General features: G+C 39.4%; 4 protein-coding genes across 4 annotated transcripts in view; all 4 read right to left on the bottom strand.

The window, feature by feature from the left end:
* Window positions 1-55: 55 nt before the first annotated feature.
* cldn8.1 (claudin 8.1) lies at window positions 56-2,488 on the bottom strand. The gene has a single exon (XM_085430603.1). It carries the CDS (start codon window positions 2,362-2,364, stop codon window positions 1,582-1,584), a length of 783 nt encoding a protein of 260 aa, XP_085286729.1. The 5' UTR covers window positions 2,365-2,488; the 3' UTR covers window positions 56-1,581.
* Window positions 2,489-3,649: 1,161 nt separating this feature from the next.
* cldn8.2 (claudin 8.2) lies at window positions 3,650-5,101 on the bottom strand. Its single transcript, XM_085430602.1, has one exon. It carries the CDS (start codon window positions 5,018-5,020, stop codon window positions 4,151-4,153), a length of 870 nt encoding a protein of 289 aa, XP_085286728.1. The 5' UTR covers window positions 5,021-5,101; the 3' UTR covers window positions 3,650-4,150.
* Window positions 5,102-5,966: 865 nt separating this feature from the next.
* LOC146694431 (claudin-17-like) lies at window positions 5,967-7,261 on the bottom strand. The gene has a single exon (XM_085430599.1). It carries the CDS (start codon window positions 7,190-7,192, stop codon window positions 6,503-6,505), a length of 690 nt encoding a protein of 229 aa, XP_085286725.1. The 5' UTR covers window positions 7,193-7,261; the 3' UTR covers window positions 5,967-6,502.
* A 5,937-nt stretch (window positions 7,262-13,198) lies between these two features.
* Window positions 13,199-15,748, bottom strand: part of LOC146694430 (rho guanine nucleotide exchange factor TIAM1-like) — a 40,856-nt gene continuing 38,306 nt past the window's right edge. Inside the window, exon 27 of the mRNA XM_085430600.1 lies at window positions 13,199-15,635. Within this exon, the coding sequence (XP_085286726.1) occupies window positions 15,109-15,635 (527 nt within the window). The 3' untranslated portion in view covers window positions 13,199-15,108. The remainder of the gene's footprint in view (window positions 15,636-15,748) is intronic.

Raw genomic sequence — 15,748 nt, 5'->3', positions numbered from 1 at the left:
GGGCTCAGTCATTACTTTCTCCAACACTGTACACACAAAACAAGACAACACCAAGCACTATTTTTTTTTTATTTTAATTTTAATTATTTGCCATGTTTTCTTACTCTTTAGATGTGGTACAACCCAGAAGCAAACATTAATATGTGGTACAGTTTAGTACAGCGCATGTAGTTCTTATATTGTCCACAGGGGAGCAGAGATGACCTTAGAGGATAGTGAAATGAGGGGGATCTCACATAACACAGGCCAAATACAGTTTGTTCTAGATAGTTACAGTTTAGATGTCTAAGTTTAAATTATGTACAGAACTTGTCAACATGTATTCATTATGGCTTCAGAAATTATTGCGTGAAACCTCAAGCAACAATAAACACTACATTGTCCTTACGTCACAAGTATTTGCGTTACCCAACAGCAGTGACATTACTGTTTTATTTTGAAGTTCAAGTTGTACAGTTTACATTTGAACTTACTAAAACTGAAATTAAGCGACCTGTTCGATTAAGAAGTCGTATTCTATTGAACAGAGACAGAAATGTTTAACACAGTCTGCTTGGTTTTCTATTCAAAGTGACTTGCAAATTTGGATCATATGATTATGCCGTTGTCTCAATGCTTTCTTTGTAACTATCTGGCTATGCTGCCACACCTTAAGCAAGTAGCCTTAACCCAGTATCTTGTTTTTATGTAACTATTTCCTCTTTACCCGGCCAACTTAAACAGATTCAGGATTTTTTTGGTTAAGCAAACACCATAAACGCCATAAACGTCCTAGTTTGGGAGGTATTTTAGATAGATGCATTTACTTTCCAGTGAAATTCTCATAATGAAAAATGAAAACTGTTTCTTCTTTTCATTTCACACATGAAGCGTTATGTGTTTGTTGGTCTTTTCTTGTACTACTTCTACACCTGCCATCATTTAGTTATTACTTTTGATTTGAATACTAGTTGAAACTGATTAGTAACGATTAACAAAAAAAAAAAAGAAGAAACAGAATGTGACAATGTGACAATGAGAGACTATTTGTGCCACAGAGATGAGTTTGAGCTGTTTCTTTTCTTTTTTAGCAGCACAGCTCAGACACAGTTAAGAAATATTTTTTGAAATGACTAAAGCTTTAACGCTCTCAAGGCAGGCGTTGCAGATTTGCAACAGTTAAAAGCTAACAACCTGATTACCCCACATGCATATTTTATGAGTTTTTTTTTACTCACAAGTACCACTGCAGGTATTCTTTTATGCATTAGCAACAAAAACTTAATTTGAGCCTGAGAGGGTTAAATGTAGTTACAACTACGCTTGTTTTTCAGAGATGACATGTCCCATTAACAAAGTGCATGTTTTACAGTAAGTCAACTTTTTAATAATTTTCAGTGGTTAAAGATTGAATTAAATTGTTATATACAGCATAAATGTACACTTTTTTTTAAGCATTTGTATAAAATATAAGGCTGTTAGTATCAAATTGAATTAATACACATAATGCAGTAGAAATGGTGTATTGGTTCACACACATTTTCTCTTAAACCTGAAATGCAGTTTCTGATCAATTAAAAAAACAAAAATAAAAATAAGTGTTTACAGAAACGCGACCCCACTGTGTGCACTGTGTACAGAGGGATATCTGGACTGGTAACTGTAGACAGACGATGGGTATCTTGATAGCATTGGCTGAGATCGTGGTTGGGGAAGCGTCATCAGTTGTTGAGGCTGTAGAGGCTGTAGTGGCTGTTGAGGGTAGACCGAATAGTCTGAGGCCTTGGAGTATAGGTATCGCTCTGAATCTTTGTCATCCGACTGTATATTACAGCAAATAAAAATGCATCCTCCAGCAAACAAGAAAGCCGAAGTTACCCAGCCAATGTAGAGAGCTGCTCCAAGCTCTCTCCGCTGGGCATCGATCAGCAAGGGGTTGTAGAAGTTAGTGATGATGACGTGACCCGTCCAGGAGACGGGGATGAGGACACAGAAGCAACCCAATATGATCATGCTACCAGCAATGATGAGAACCAGCCGCTTAGCTTGATCATTGTTTTGGATGCATGATGTGCACTGCATGCCTATCAGACTGATCAGCACACCAAGACCACTCAGTGCCAGAGAGCAGCACATAAGCCCCCTTGCCGCCTGCAGGTCAGGAGTCAGGGCCAGGAGAGAGTCGTACACTTTACACTGCATCCTGAAGCTTGCCTGTTGGTAGCAATTCATCCACAAGCCCTCAAACAGAGTCTCAAACACGATGATATTGTCTCCAATGAAGGCTGTGACGCGCCACATAGGCATTCCTGTAGTTGCTGCTGCCCCGATCAGCCCGATTAGGGATACTAAAAGACCCACAATCTCCAGTGCTGAGTTTGCCATCCTGTTCTTCACTTACTCATCCAAGCTCAGAAGAGCAATAGTGTGCGGACACAGTGTAACTGCTGTAGGAAGCAGTAGGTTTTCTCTGTGGAGTGGCTTTGCATCCCGATGGAGGAGGAGCAGATTCATGTTTACCTGTACACCCTCCTCCCTGTGGACATAACACCAGAATGGGAGGTAGTGGGAATTGTGACATGTTGCTAGGAAACTGAATCCCTTGGGCCTTTAATTCTTTGTACAGCAACCCAGTAGCTGCTCTAAGCTTCCCCCTTTGTTTACTCAGAAGTCTCAGTTTACATTCTTGGACTTCGGTTTAAAAGAAGACAAAACGACGAGGTGTTTCTTAACAATGGGGGCATGTTCAGAATCGTCAAATGTATCACTGGTAAACATACTCTGTTAATGTATTACCAGTTATAGTTACAGATCAAAAATCAGTTCTGATTCACTTCCTGTTTATTACTTCATCTTTATTTTTAATCATTTACTGCTATTGTGGAGGGCCTCATGGTACATGGGCATGTAGGGGAACTGGAGACACAAAATAACAGCAATGGACAAAACTCTTTGTCCCCCATTTTTGTAAAGCACACTGTTAAAGACAGGAGCGCACAACAGACAAGACAAACAGTGGGGTCGGGGGAAGTCTGCTTCTGTGTGTGTATGAAAGATATGAGAGATGTGTAGTTTTAACAGAATATGAGTAGTAGTAGAACGGCGGGGGGGAAGAACAAAGTATGGCAAATTATGACAAATATTCAACATTTTTTTTTATACATTTGATAAGTACATTTTAGAAGTACCGTGAAAAGGAAACAATTTGTACGTGCGTGTGTGCGTTTGTATATTTTTTTAATATTCTTATATATTTTGGTTTGCTTTAAGGGTCTCAAATGTTACACATGCATGACTGTCAGTACTGGATTTCTTGTCTGGGTCTCTTGTGTCACTCTCCTCTCAGGGGAAAAAAAAAAAAAAGCAACCAATTCCTGTTTGGTTGAAATAAAGTCACCTGGTAGGTTTGTACAGTGGGTGGATCTGTGTAAACAGCCTGGTTTTACTAGTTTAGGCACATTTCCACACACTACAATAGAAATGACATATATTTCCATTTGCTCACTAGTGAGTGAAGAAAGTGCAGTTTCAGTTGGAGGTTTTGGAAATTTACAACAAATTTAAGATCATTTGTCAGCACTGAAACACTGCTTACATTATAATGCACCTTTAACTTCTTGATCAGCTATGTACTGTTGTGTTAGACATTGGGGAAAAAAATATAACAAGATTCTCTTTTACAAGCCATTTACTTTATTAGGAAAAAAACAAATTTGGCCAGATATTTTGGCCAGCATTTTGAAAAAACTTGTATGTAATATTTTAATTTATAACAGTGTTGAAAACAAATCACTGGTTTACAATCTGAAAAAAGGGCCTAGTTGACAATTTGTTCTTGGAGAGCAAGTCAGAAACTGTAAAGAACGCAATATCAACATGCAATTGTTGTAACATTAACAGATGTAATAGATTACACATACTGTGCTAGAATATAATTTAGTGTGAGTTAAGCAAAAGGGTTAAAAAAAAAAAACCCAAACAAGGAATATAGAAATCCAGCAGTTTGTCAGCATCGAAACACATTCAAGTCCATAATGATTCGGAGTATTTGCAGTACACTTTGATAAGTAAAGAAATATCTGGTTGTTTCAAGTGAACGACAGTTAATCAGTTCTCCTCATCAAATGTGCCAAATTTTGGCAAGTTTATTTTAAAAAAAGTCCAAAAATCTTTAGTATTGACTTGGTGCGTATATCACAGATCCTGGTGGGGCTGCAGAGTAAGCAGGCTGGTAGGTATATGCTGGCTGGTAGGTGTATGCGGGTTGGTAGAAGCTTCCTGTGGGGTTGTATTGAAACCTTTCATCTGGATCTTGGGTGCGGGGAGCATGGCGGCAAAGCAGGATCACTCCGGCACTGAAAAGCAACGCTGAAGTCACCCAGCCAATGTAAAGGGCCTCCCCGAGCTCTCTACGCTGGGCATCAATCAGTAGAGGGTTGTAAAAATCTTGGATGATGACATGGGCTGTCCAGGACACGGGAATTATGGTTGTAAGGCAACCCATGAGGAACAGGCAGCCACCAGCCACAAGAACAATATGCTTGGTACGAGCCCGGTGGTCCACCACTTTTGTGCATTTCATCCCCACTGCTGAAACAATAAGGGCGAAGGTGGTCAGAGCCACAGAGCTGCACATCAGACCCCTGGCAGCCTGGAGATCAGGAGGCAGAAACAGCAGGGAATCGTACACTTTACATTGCATTCTGATGTTGGCTTGTCTGTAGCAGTTCATCCACAAACCCTCCCAGCGGGTCTCCATGACAATAATGTTCTCCTGAATAAAGGCTGTTACCTTCCACATCGGCAGGCCCGTCACAGCGGCAACGCCAATTAGTCCAATGAAGCCAATGATGAGAGCTACTACCTCACAGCAGATAGCATTTTGTTGCTTCCGTTTTTCAATTTTCTTCTTTTCCTCATATACAGAGTCCCCATACTCTCCGTACTCTCCATTTGTCAGCGCCGGCTTCCCATCGTAGTAACTGCCAACATAAGATTGAGGTGGCTTGCTGTAGCCACTGTAAGCAGTGTAAGTGGCCATTCTGGTTAACACAGAAAGCTTAATCTCAACCTTCTGGTGCACTTATACAGCTGAAGAGAAAAATCTGAGAACAACAACAAGTTGAGGAACTTATACACCCACAAAAACTATGCTAATGATGCAATGCAGCCTTACTGGTTAAGCTGCTTCAGAGCCATCAGATAAATGGCGAGACACAAAGGAGTGCTGCTTGTTTTGAATACCTCCAGTACTAATGATCAGTCGTTAGTTTTTAGTTATTAAAAATCACTAAATCTTGTTACCACAGTAACATCAAGGTTTAATCAACATCATATTTAAAAAAAAAATCAAGCAAAAAAAGTCAAAGTTAATGAAAAGTATGTAAGATATTTTTAATACTACACGGAAATACTTGACGTAATTTTAGAGAACATTTAGCATAGGGAAAATGTATTGTGAACATACGATGTAATATCTCAGTACTATTACATGTGCTAACTTAAAATTAACTAATGCAATGTGTGGCCAGTTTTATCATTTGAAAGGATTTGCCAGATAAAAAAGACTTGCTATAAATGTTGAAAAAATGAATAAAACTAATATAACAACTGTAGCATCCAACTACACTAATGGGCGTAGGAAACGACTCCATCTCACAAACAGAAAGCTGATGGGTGGATGATCACAGATGTGAAACGCACTGCTTCTCTACACGTAAGACGAGCTGATGAAAAGGTGTCGCACAAAGAAACCTGAGAGGGAGGGCCTTTTGTCATTATCACACAGGGTCGTTCCCTTGTTGCAGCCACAGAAACATTTTAGTTTCTGTTCTGTCAAATGTGAAAATGAGGCACTTCTTCATTGGCTGTTTTCACTTTTCCACCTTAGGTTTTTAGTACAAGAAAAATACCTGAATGGAGTGTTGGTCAAGTATTTGCTTTCCACAAAAAAGTAGAAATTCTATGAATTGAATCACACAAACAAACTGAATTAAAGATTTTAATAAATTATCTGTTCACTTGGTTGGCGGGATTATTAGATCATGAAATATAATGAAATAAGACAGGGAAGCAGTTGCATTTGTCATGTCTCAGATGAGAAATTCATCATTAAGCACAACAAAAATGACTTAAATAAATACAGAAAATACAGACTTGCAGCCAAAAAAGTACTTAAAAACAGTGATGACATTCTCAGGGTCATTGGAGTAAGAGCTGCATTAAGATTGAAGTTGATCGGTGATAGCCACTGCAAGCAGTGTATTGTTGATCAGTGATAATATAGATTTGCCAAAAATTATATTACTTTAAACACAGGCAATGTTGTTTATTCGTGTACAGCATATTAACCGAATATTTTTGCTGCATCTGTAAACCAAACAGTGCAGACAAGACAAATGCATAGTACAATAGAACATGGTTACATATTGATTTAAATATATCATTGCAAATAAAACACATGTTGCTCATAAATATACGGAGAGACATCTAATATGCAATTAGTACACTGCAGTACAGTTATTTACACATATTCCTGATTTGTATGAAAACTAGATTTCGCTCTTGAAAAGTCAACACTGTCCGCCTTCTGTTCATTCCTTTTCACCATATGATATGCTTCAATGTAGCGCTGATCTTCCTTTGCACTGCGTTTGCTGTACCTAACCAGCACAATGATCCCGGTGATTAGCAAAACACCAGAAGTGGCCCAGCCAATGAAGAGGGACAATCCCAGCTCCCGCTTCTGAGCATCCAGCGTTGTTGGGTTATAGAAGTTACTGATGACAGTATGGGCCACCCAGCTTACGGGGATGAGTGTGGTCAAAAAGGAAAGTAGAAACAGAATCCCTCCTAATGCATAGGTGATATTCTTACTCTTTAAATTGTCACCACAACAGCTGCTCTTCTGGATCCCGAATCCTGTGAGCAACAACGAGATGAAAGCCAGGACTATGGAGACACACATGAGCCCCCTCGCTGCCTGCAGCTCTGGTGGGAGAATTAACAGCGAGTCATACACCTTGCACTGGATGTTGATGTTAGCCTGTCGGTAGCAGTTCATCCACAAGCCCTCTAAGAGCTCCTCCATGACGATGATGTTGGCACCGATGAAGGCAGAAACCCTCCAATGGGGCAGACAAGTGGTGACTATTGTCCCACATAAGCCCAGGGCGCCCAGGACCAGTGCTAAAATCTCAGATTTTGCCTGCATTGTTTGGAAGGATAAAGTTTCGTCTCTCGTCTCTTGTCTAATGAAAACACTGCCCAGTGCACCTCTTTTACAAAGCTTTAAAACTGCGATACTATCAGCATTCCTGTAATGTTATCATACTGGTTTCGGAGGTCTGGAGACTGGCTAGGCCACTCCAGGACTTTCAAATGCTTCTTACGGAGCCACTCCTTTGTTGCCCGGGCAGTGTGTTTTGGATCATTGTCATGTTGGAAGACCCAGCCTCGTTTCATCTTGAAAGTTCTCACTGATGGAAGGAGGTTTTGGCTCAAAATCTCACGATACATGGCCCCATTCATTCTGTCCTTAACACGGATCAGTCGTCCTGTCCCCTTGGCAGAAAAACAGCCCCATAGCATGATGTTTCCACCCCCATGCTTCACAGTAGGTATGGTGTTCTTGGGATGCAACTCAGTATTCTTCTTCCTCCAAACACGACGAGTTGAGTTTATACCAAAAAGTTCTACTTTGGTTTCATCTGACCACATGACATTCTCCCAATCCTCTGCTGTATCATCCATGTGCTCTCTGGCAAACTTCAGACGGGCCTGGACATGCACTGGCTTCAGCAGCGGAACACGTCTGGCACTGCGGGATTTGATTCCCTGCCGTTGTAGTGTGTTACTGATGGTGACCTTTGTTACTTTGGTCCCAGCTCTCTGCAGGTCATTCACCAGGTCCCCCCGTGTGGTTCTGGGATCTTTGCTCACCGTTCTCATGATCATTTTGACCCCACGGGATGATCTTGCGTGGAGCCCCAGATCGAGGGAGATTATCAGTGGTCTTGTATGTCTTCCATTTTCTGATGATTGCTCCCACAGTTGATTTTTTCACACCAAGCTGCTTGCCTATTGTAGATTCACTCTTCCCAGTCTGGTGCAGGTCTACAATACTTTTCCTGGTGTCCTTCGAAAGCTCTTTGGTCTTGGCCATGGCGGAGTTTGGAGTCTGACTGTTTGAGGCTGTGGACAGGTGTCTTTTATACAGATGATGAGGAGTTCAAACAGGTGCCATTCATACAGGTAACGAGTGGGGGACAGAAAAGCTTCTTACAGAAGACGTTACAGGTCTGTGAGAGCCAGAGATTTTCCTTGTTTGAGGTGACCAAATACTTATTTTCCTCCCTAATTTACGAATAAATTCTTTACAAATCCTACCATGTGAATTCATGGATTTTTTTTCACATTCTGTCTCTCACAGTTGAAGTGTACCTCTGGTGCAAATTACTGACCTCTGTCATCATTTTAAGTGGGGGAACTTGCACAATCGGTGGCTGACTAAATACTTTTTTGCCCCACTGTAGCTTGCCATCACCAGTGTGTGAATGTGTGTGTGAATGGGTGGATGACTGGATATGTAAAGCGCTTTGGGGTCCTTAGGGACTAGTAAAGCGCTATACAAATACAGGCCATTTACAGGCCATTTTACTATACAGTGGCAGCTTGTAAAATTCTTATAAGATTGGTTTGGGTCTTATGTGTTATAAATATATTCCAAGGCCACCCAAACAAAGCCTGGAGTAACTAGACTAAGTATTACAAGTAATACAAGCCTTGAAGTGAACAGCAATGAATTAGCCTGTTGAATATTGAAAAAAATCCAAGAAAAAATTTATGTTTAGTCATTCTCAGAAGCAACGCATTCACTGTTTTCAATGCAAGCCCACATACAGATGATTACATCCAGATGGTCCCATTTCCCTGCAACAAGAGCTCACATTCAAAGCTACATTTTTTGTGTATATAATACATCAGATGTAAGCAAAATGATCTGTTGTGGCCATTGAACCCGGTATTATTTACCACCTGTGATTGAAAGTATAGATTAATTTGTTCGTAGAAGGATGCTTTCTAGACATTTAAGTCGATTTTGTTTTCCTGAATTGTGCCAGGTATTTGGCACGATTTACAAGGGAGACTGTCCGTCTGATTTCAGGTAAAGAGGGAAAAAAACAGCAGGGAATTACAAGGTGAAAAAGCCACTCCTTTATTTAAACCTGGTCTAGGACTTGCAACGCCCTGCTGCTCACCTCGTTTCTGAGAAGCAGGTGAGACAAAGAATGACAGAGAGAGAGATGTAACAGGAGAGGTCATAAAACAGGAACAGAAACTGCAAAACCTGCTGGACAGGTTTGCTGAGTGATACCATCATCACATCCTCACCTGCTTTGAATGTAAACATGTATCCTCATAGGGAGAAACCTGCAGCTGTGAAGAAACCTATGTTGTAGTGTGTATTCACAGCTGTGAATTTTGATTTTAGATCAATTTTAATTAAAAAATGTATATAGATTAAATATAGAAAATATAGATTCAACTCAGATAAAATGGTACAAGATTGTAGATGCAGTGTGGCACCTGTTGAATGTAAATATGACTACACATTCCAGGAAGAAGGCTGATAATTCTTTTACTGCTTCAACTGAAATGAGTTAGTCTTTAAATTTGGTAAAACAGTTACTAGAGTAATCATTTTCATAAAGCTAAATAAGATGGCTTATGGTTTCTTGTATATAGATTATAAGATGGGGAAAAAACTATAACTAAATTAGAAAAATCTGTGATAAATTTAAAATCTCAGTGTTTGTGAGCATTAACCTCTCAGTATTTTCTGCATTTCATTATGGTTAAAAACATGTGGACTCCCTTGTTCTACAGTATAGTACCGTATAAACTGCAGTTGCATAATATTACTATTACTCCTAATATTTTTATTATTAGTAAAAACAATAAAACAAATTAACCAATGTGCATACAGCAAAATATTTTTTTCAGGAACATCAGAACTAAAACACAAAGGCTTGACACCAATACTGAGCCTCCAAGTAAGCGCTGGCACATAAACATCACACGAAACAACCGCATACGTCAGAGTGGAAAATGGGTGCTTGCTTGGAGATGTTAAGTGTTATAAGTGGTGTATACAATTTTCTTTTACCCCAAAAGTGCTAATTTGTCAAATTTAGAGATATTAGTTCTTACTTAGATTACTCTAGAAACTTAGTTTAGTCTGCCTCTGGATGTTACACATAAAGCAGGTTCAGTGGATACCTAATCCGCAGCACCACCTGCTGATTTCTTTCGTTAGTCCATAAGTATTTGGAAAAGTGCACGATGTAATTTGTTTGTACTTCTGCTTCTTTTTTTTTTTTTTAACTATATATGCAAAATGTAGTGCTGAGAAAAATTATTCTAGTGTAGAAAACCTCTCCAAGCTCCCTATGCTTGGCATTGATCAGCATTGGGTAACGTGACCTTTCGATGATAGAGGGATAAGGAACCTAATACAGCTCATTAGAATCATGAGGACCAACTGGTTAGCTTGCTGATTGTTTCAGATGCATGATGTCCACTGCAGACTCATTTGACTGAGCAGCAGGAGGCTAACCAATGCCAGAGAGCAGCACGTCAGCCCCCTTGCTGGCTGCAGCTCAGGAGTCAGGGCCAGGAGAGAAACATACACCTTACACTCCATCCTGAAGTTTGGGTGTCAGTAGCAGGAGCCACTGAAAGCAGGAAGCCAAACTGATCTTGCTAGCAATTACCAGCATTCAAATGGCGCATGAATAAACAGTGTACATTAGAGTGAGAAGCAGGCACCTCTTTAGGGATGTTACGCATTATCCACTGTTTGGTGAACTACTTCAAATGAAGACTTCCAATCTAAGTGTGGGCGATTGGGGAAGGACAAGACAATTATTTCTTATCTGTTGTATAAGAAACATTGCATAGTTTAAGATTCCAAATGTTCTGTGCTATCCATACAATATGAACCATATTTTAAGCCTTAATACCAAGCTTAAAATCTTGTTTTGCACTTAGTATTTTTAAAATCTAATGCAAGGCAAAGCCCTGTTTTATAGATTAGTAGAAATGTAGCATTGTTTGTCTTAAGACAATACACATAGAAGTAGGTTAAAAGGTACCTGGTACCTACTGCTACAGAACAGCCCCACCTGCTGACTTGTTTTTTGTGTTTTACGGTCCATAATTATTTCTTTAGCAATTACAGCTATTTTTGTACATAGCCCCCCATTTTCAACAGCCTAGAACTGTGTTTCTTCGCTGGAAACGCTCTGCCAGCCAGACATTTACTGCTTCTTTGTGCAGCTCTCTGCATTTAGTTTGGTATTTAACAACTCAAAAGCACGCTGTGTTGAGTTGAGCTTAGGGGACTGTCGTGACACTGGAGAATATTTCAGTTCTCTGCTTTGAGAAACTGTTGGTTTGCTTTTGCAAAATGCTTTGGGTCATTATCCATTTGCACCTTAAATCACCATATAATCCGGCTAGCAGCATTTGGCTAAAACAGAGGAGAGTACAGCCCTGTACATGTGTACACATGTACAGAATTCATCCTGCTACTTCTATCACTAGTCACATCATCAATAAGCCTTACATGCCTATGCCATAAATTTTCCTTTCTTTCCCCATATTTTTCGCTTTCTGTGGCTTTTCAGTCCTTTTGGTGTTGCTGAGCTGGCTAATGTGTTTGTACCACATGGGTCATTTGGCCTCTTCTAATGTTTTGGCTGTTTCTTTTGATTTTAGATTTAGTCTTTGATTTTCTTTCATCATTCATTTATTAGTTGCTTTGTAATATCCTTTTATGAATACATAAAGATTATAAATAGAGATATTAAAAGATAAATAATCCCATAAATTAGGATGGTTCCATTTATCTCTTGGCAGATATTTAATCAAGGAGTCGTGTCATTCAGAACTGTACTGTATTGCTTCACATCACAAGGCTGTAAGTCTGAAGAGATCTTTCCCCTTGATCTAAAAGGAGCACCAGAGCTTTTGTGTTGGGGGTGGTGATTGACAAGGATGTGCTGGCTGGGGGTGGGGGGCAGAGAGCTCAGTTATAAAAGAGATAAGGTACCCACTGATTGTAGAGTGCTGCCATTCTTCCTGATGTTAGCTTGAAAATACTGAAGAAATTGTTCTTTTCCAAGGAAGCAGAGAATTCAACAATGGTGGAAGACAGTTGTCTACAGCTCATAACAGGGTTACAGATGTAATGTTTTGACTAATGTACAAGAGGACGTTACCTTTAATAGACAATTTAAACTTACATTTTCTATTTTTGGCATTCTGTAATCTGGAATGTAGATTTGTTCTTTTGAACTCTTGTTCCATGTGCTTTTTGCAGCAGTGTTTCTCCCGCTTAAGACAGTAGACCGTTTAAAACACAATAGCCCTTCAGTATCAGTTTGCTAAAACACGTTCCAGTTCATATTGTTGTGATTTGATCTTTTTTAAGGTTGTGTGCAAAAAGCAGATGCCAGAGAAGGGTCTTCCTGCAACCATTGTTTATCTTTGCTCATGCACTTCCTGAATTTTTTGGCCACCGTTCCCCCTTGCTCATCTGTTGCACCCGCCTTTGTATTTCTCAAAAAAACCTGACTGGCAAAAAGAGCTTTAACGAAATAGGAAATGACTCACTAACACTGAAATGCAATAGTTTCTCATTAGAAAAAATGTCCATGTAATGACCACACCTCAAATTACTCATTTAGAGGAGGCATATTGGAAAGTACGGTGTTCATTTTCTATATCCAGTTATAGAATGTATAGATTTAGATTAAATCAATCGTTGTTAATAATTCTCAGCTTGCTTCATTCCTGTTATGTGAACACTAAACACTGACTGCAGACATTTTTGTGTTTTCTCTGTTAATGGCGATTTAGGTTGCGCACCATCACTCAGACACTTAGTGAGCCGAAGCTAGCAAACACTCTGAGTGGCTCTTAATGTCTTCTAAAGTTCAGCTTTAAGTTTTCCACTTGTTGCAATTGCAGTCAGTCTCTAAGTGTTGCTTTAAGGTAGCTGAGCATCGATTAGTCACTTAGTTCTGTTGTTTACAAGCATGTCGACTTGACATTTTTGTTTTCTCCCATCACAAAATGGTCCTGTAGACTTGGTATCTGCTGAGCTGCAGGGAGTAAATGAGGCTGCTGATTAAAACCACACCAACCACACATGTTAAATTATAAGTAGGAAACAACTGTTTTTATTATGATATCAGTACATTTCTATATACACACAGTAATAAAAACGCAGTCTTAGTAGCACAATGAATTGTTTACAAGTATGACTTCTTTCATTTTGCACACGGCAAGTCTTTCCCTTGATTGCTTGAGCAAATTTGGACTTTCTCAGTGGAAAAAAACAAAAACAAACAAACAAAAAAAAAAACAACTGTTTGGTGCTAACAAATTAATTTACATATGAATAAATAAGAACATTGCATTGTATTCCAATACTAGTGAACAATCATTTTGAACACACAAGACATTTTTTAAAGAAGCTGAAGTCTCTTTCAGGAAGCAGGTTTACAAACTCTAAGCTTACCCTGAACTCTGAACTGATAAACCCTGAGATAGGGTTCAAAAAAGGCTGGTTCAATCGATGGGGACAGAAATAAATAAAGCGAATAAAATATGGATATGAGGTTGTGCCTAGGTTCAAACTGAATGGGAATTCTTAGCTATGGGCTCTAGATTTAATGATAGTGAGCCGATGTATTTTAAAGTTTGTAAATATCTCAACATGTAATGCTGTCAGACCATACTAAACCAATATCAGCTTATATGTAAAAACTCACTTTTAAATTATAGCTAGTTTATTTTTAGAGTCTTAGTCATTTCATTTGCAGCTCTACTGACATGTATTTACACAATCATGTAATCATGAACATTATTCACTCCTCGTTACATGACACATGTTTAATGAATGAGTATTTGATGTGTCTAAATGTTGATACAAATTGGTGCTAAACTGTGATTACTACAGTAATACAAGGTAAATGTTCCAGTGCTTTGAAGTGGTTCACAACCTGACAGGCGCCTAAATGTCCACACAGTCACATTTATTAAGGCGTATCTGTCTGGGAATCCAAGGCCCTTCTTTAGGGAGAAACTCCTGGACAGATTTGTTAAAGAAAACCTACTGTTGACTTTTTCTCTTGTGACAGGGTTAACAATGTCAGCTATTTTACTAAACCTGCTTTCTGAAACAGACCCCAGATGTATTATGTACAATACTGAGTGGTTCCAAGTGGAGTGTTAAGTATCGATGTGTATGAGTGGTAATACTGAAGAGGAAAAGTAAATGTCACCAAAACGGTTTCACAGTAAACAAAGACACGTGAAACAGCCAAATTCAAGTAAAACAGGATTATGCCAAATCAAAACAATGAAATCCCCTTGCTTCTTTGACAAGGGGAGTTTTACATAATTCCACTATTATCCTATTAAATGTAACAAAAAAAAGAACAAGCTGTCTCTCCGAGTAAAAAGATAGCTTTAAGTTAATAAACAGCAAATCAAAATCAAATACATCAGGAAGTCTGTACTCAAAACATGTCAGTGTATATTCATGTGAAAATCCACAAGTATAGTAAACTATGCAAGACAACGGTCCTTTGCAATTAATTGTTCTATTTCTTTAAGGACAAATAATATACAGCCCTTAACTATGATAATATCTCTGAGTAACACAGACATAACAAATATTTATGTTCTCACAATACCCAAATTTGGCAACAGCAGGCAGGACTAAAGAATGCCGCCCAAATGTGCAAACCATGCCAATCAAAGCAACTGATTAGACTCTGTGATTGTACCATTATTTCAACCCTCAAAGCTTACACTTGACTTTCCTGTAACAGCATTCGATTCAGGAAAAGCTCCCTCACTCTGGATTCCTGTATTGCTCCACTAATATTCTTACCTGTACAAAAAAAAGCATTCAGCATAAGATAAAGAAAGGTATATCTTCTACTAGCTGTGCAATATACATCAATGCTCATGCATTGTTTGTGATGACTTGTTTTTATGGAGCCCATGTAAAGCTGTCTAGAACACTCGCTGTCTATCTTCTGGCATCTGCTTTTATGTGGCACAGTCTGGGGATAAACCTGATTGCTCCCTTCTTACCCAAATCTCATCCTTCTCCTTCTGATTTTGATCCTCCGTCTTGTCATTGATCATGGTTCTCTGCTTCGCCATGTCAGATGTCTCACTGGCTGTTGGGGATTTAATCTTCTCTCTTTCCACACCCTCCAAGGTCAAAGCCATGACTGGGGCCTCCAGGTCAGTCTCAATGGACGCAGGTGTTGGTGTCTGGCAGAAGTCGTCGTCGTCGTCACTGAGGATGTCAGTTTCCTTCACCTCTTCTTGATCTTCGTATTCTTCTAGGTCGAATTGTTCTTCCACCCAGCGGTCTGTGTCACCTGCCAAGTCAGACTGCTGCTGCTGCTGATCTGGTTCCTCATCCTGCTGGGACCGTTTTGAGCCAGGCTCCTCTGGTGAAACGAGGTCTTGCTGTTCAGGATCACCATCAAAAACAATATCCGTGTCTATGGTGAAACGGTTGCGCACTAACTTCCTTCGGCCGAGAGTCCTAGTCGGGGCAGATGCTGCAAAACCCCAGAACATCAGAGAGATAAATTATTATGATCTTACTACTTTGAGTACATCCCTTTGGAGTTTGGTTGAAAGTAATTATCTTCCTACAATACTGGTTAAAACC

This window comes from Copadichromis virginalis, linkage group LG14 (genome assembly GCF_057382275.1).
Source record: "Copadichromis virginalis isolate Kocher_CV1m ecotype Utaka linkage group LG14, C_Virginalis_male_GT1.1, whole genome shotgun sequence".
Classification (NCBI taxonomy): Eukaryota; Metazoa; Chordata; class Actinopteri; order Cichliformes; family Cichlidae; genus Copadichromis; species Copadichromis virginalis.
This window is presented reverse-complemented; position numbering and strand designations above follow the sequence as displayed.

Coding starts and splice junctions, on each gene's coding strand:
- cldn8.1 (XM_085430603.1), bottom strand. CDS start 2,364: ATGGCAAACTCAGCACTGGAGATTGTGGGTCTTTTAGTATCCCTAATC.
- cldn8.2 (XM_085430602.1), bottom strand. CDS start 5,020: ATGGCCACTTACACTGCTTACAGTGGCTACAGCAAGCCACCTCAATCT.
- LOC146694431 (XM_085430599.1), bottom strand. CDS start 7,192: ATGCAGGCAAAATCTGAGATTTTAGCACTGGTCCTGGGCGCCCTGGGC.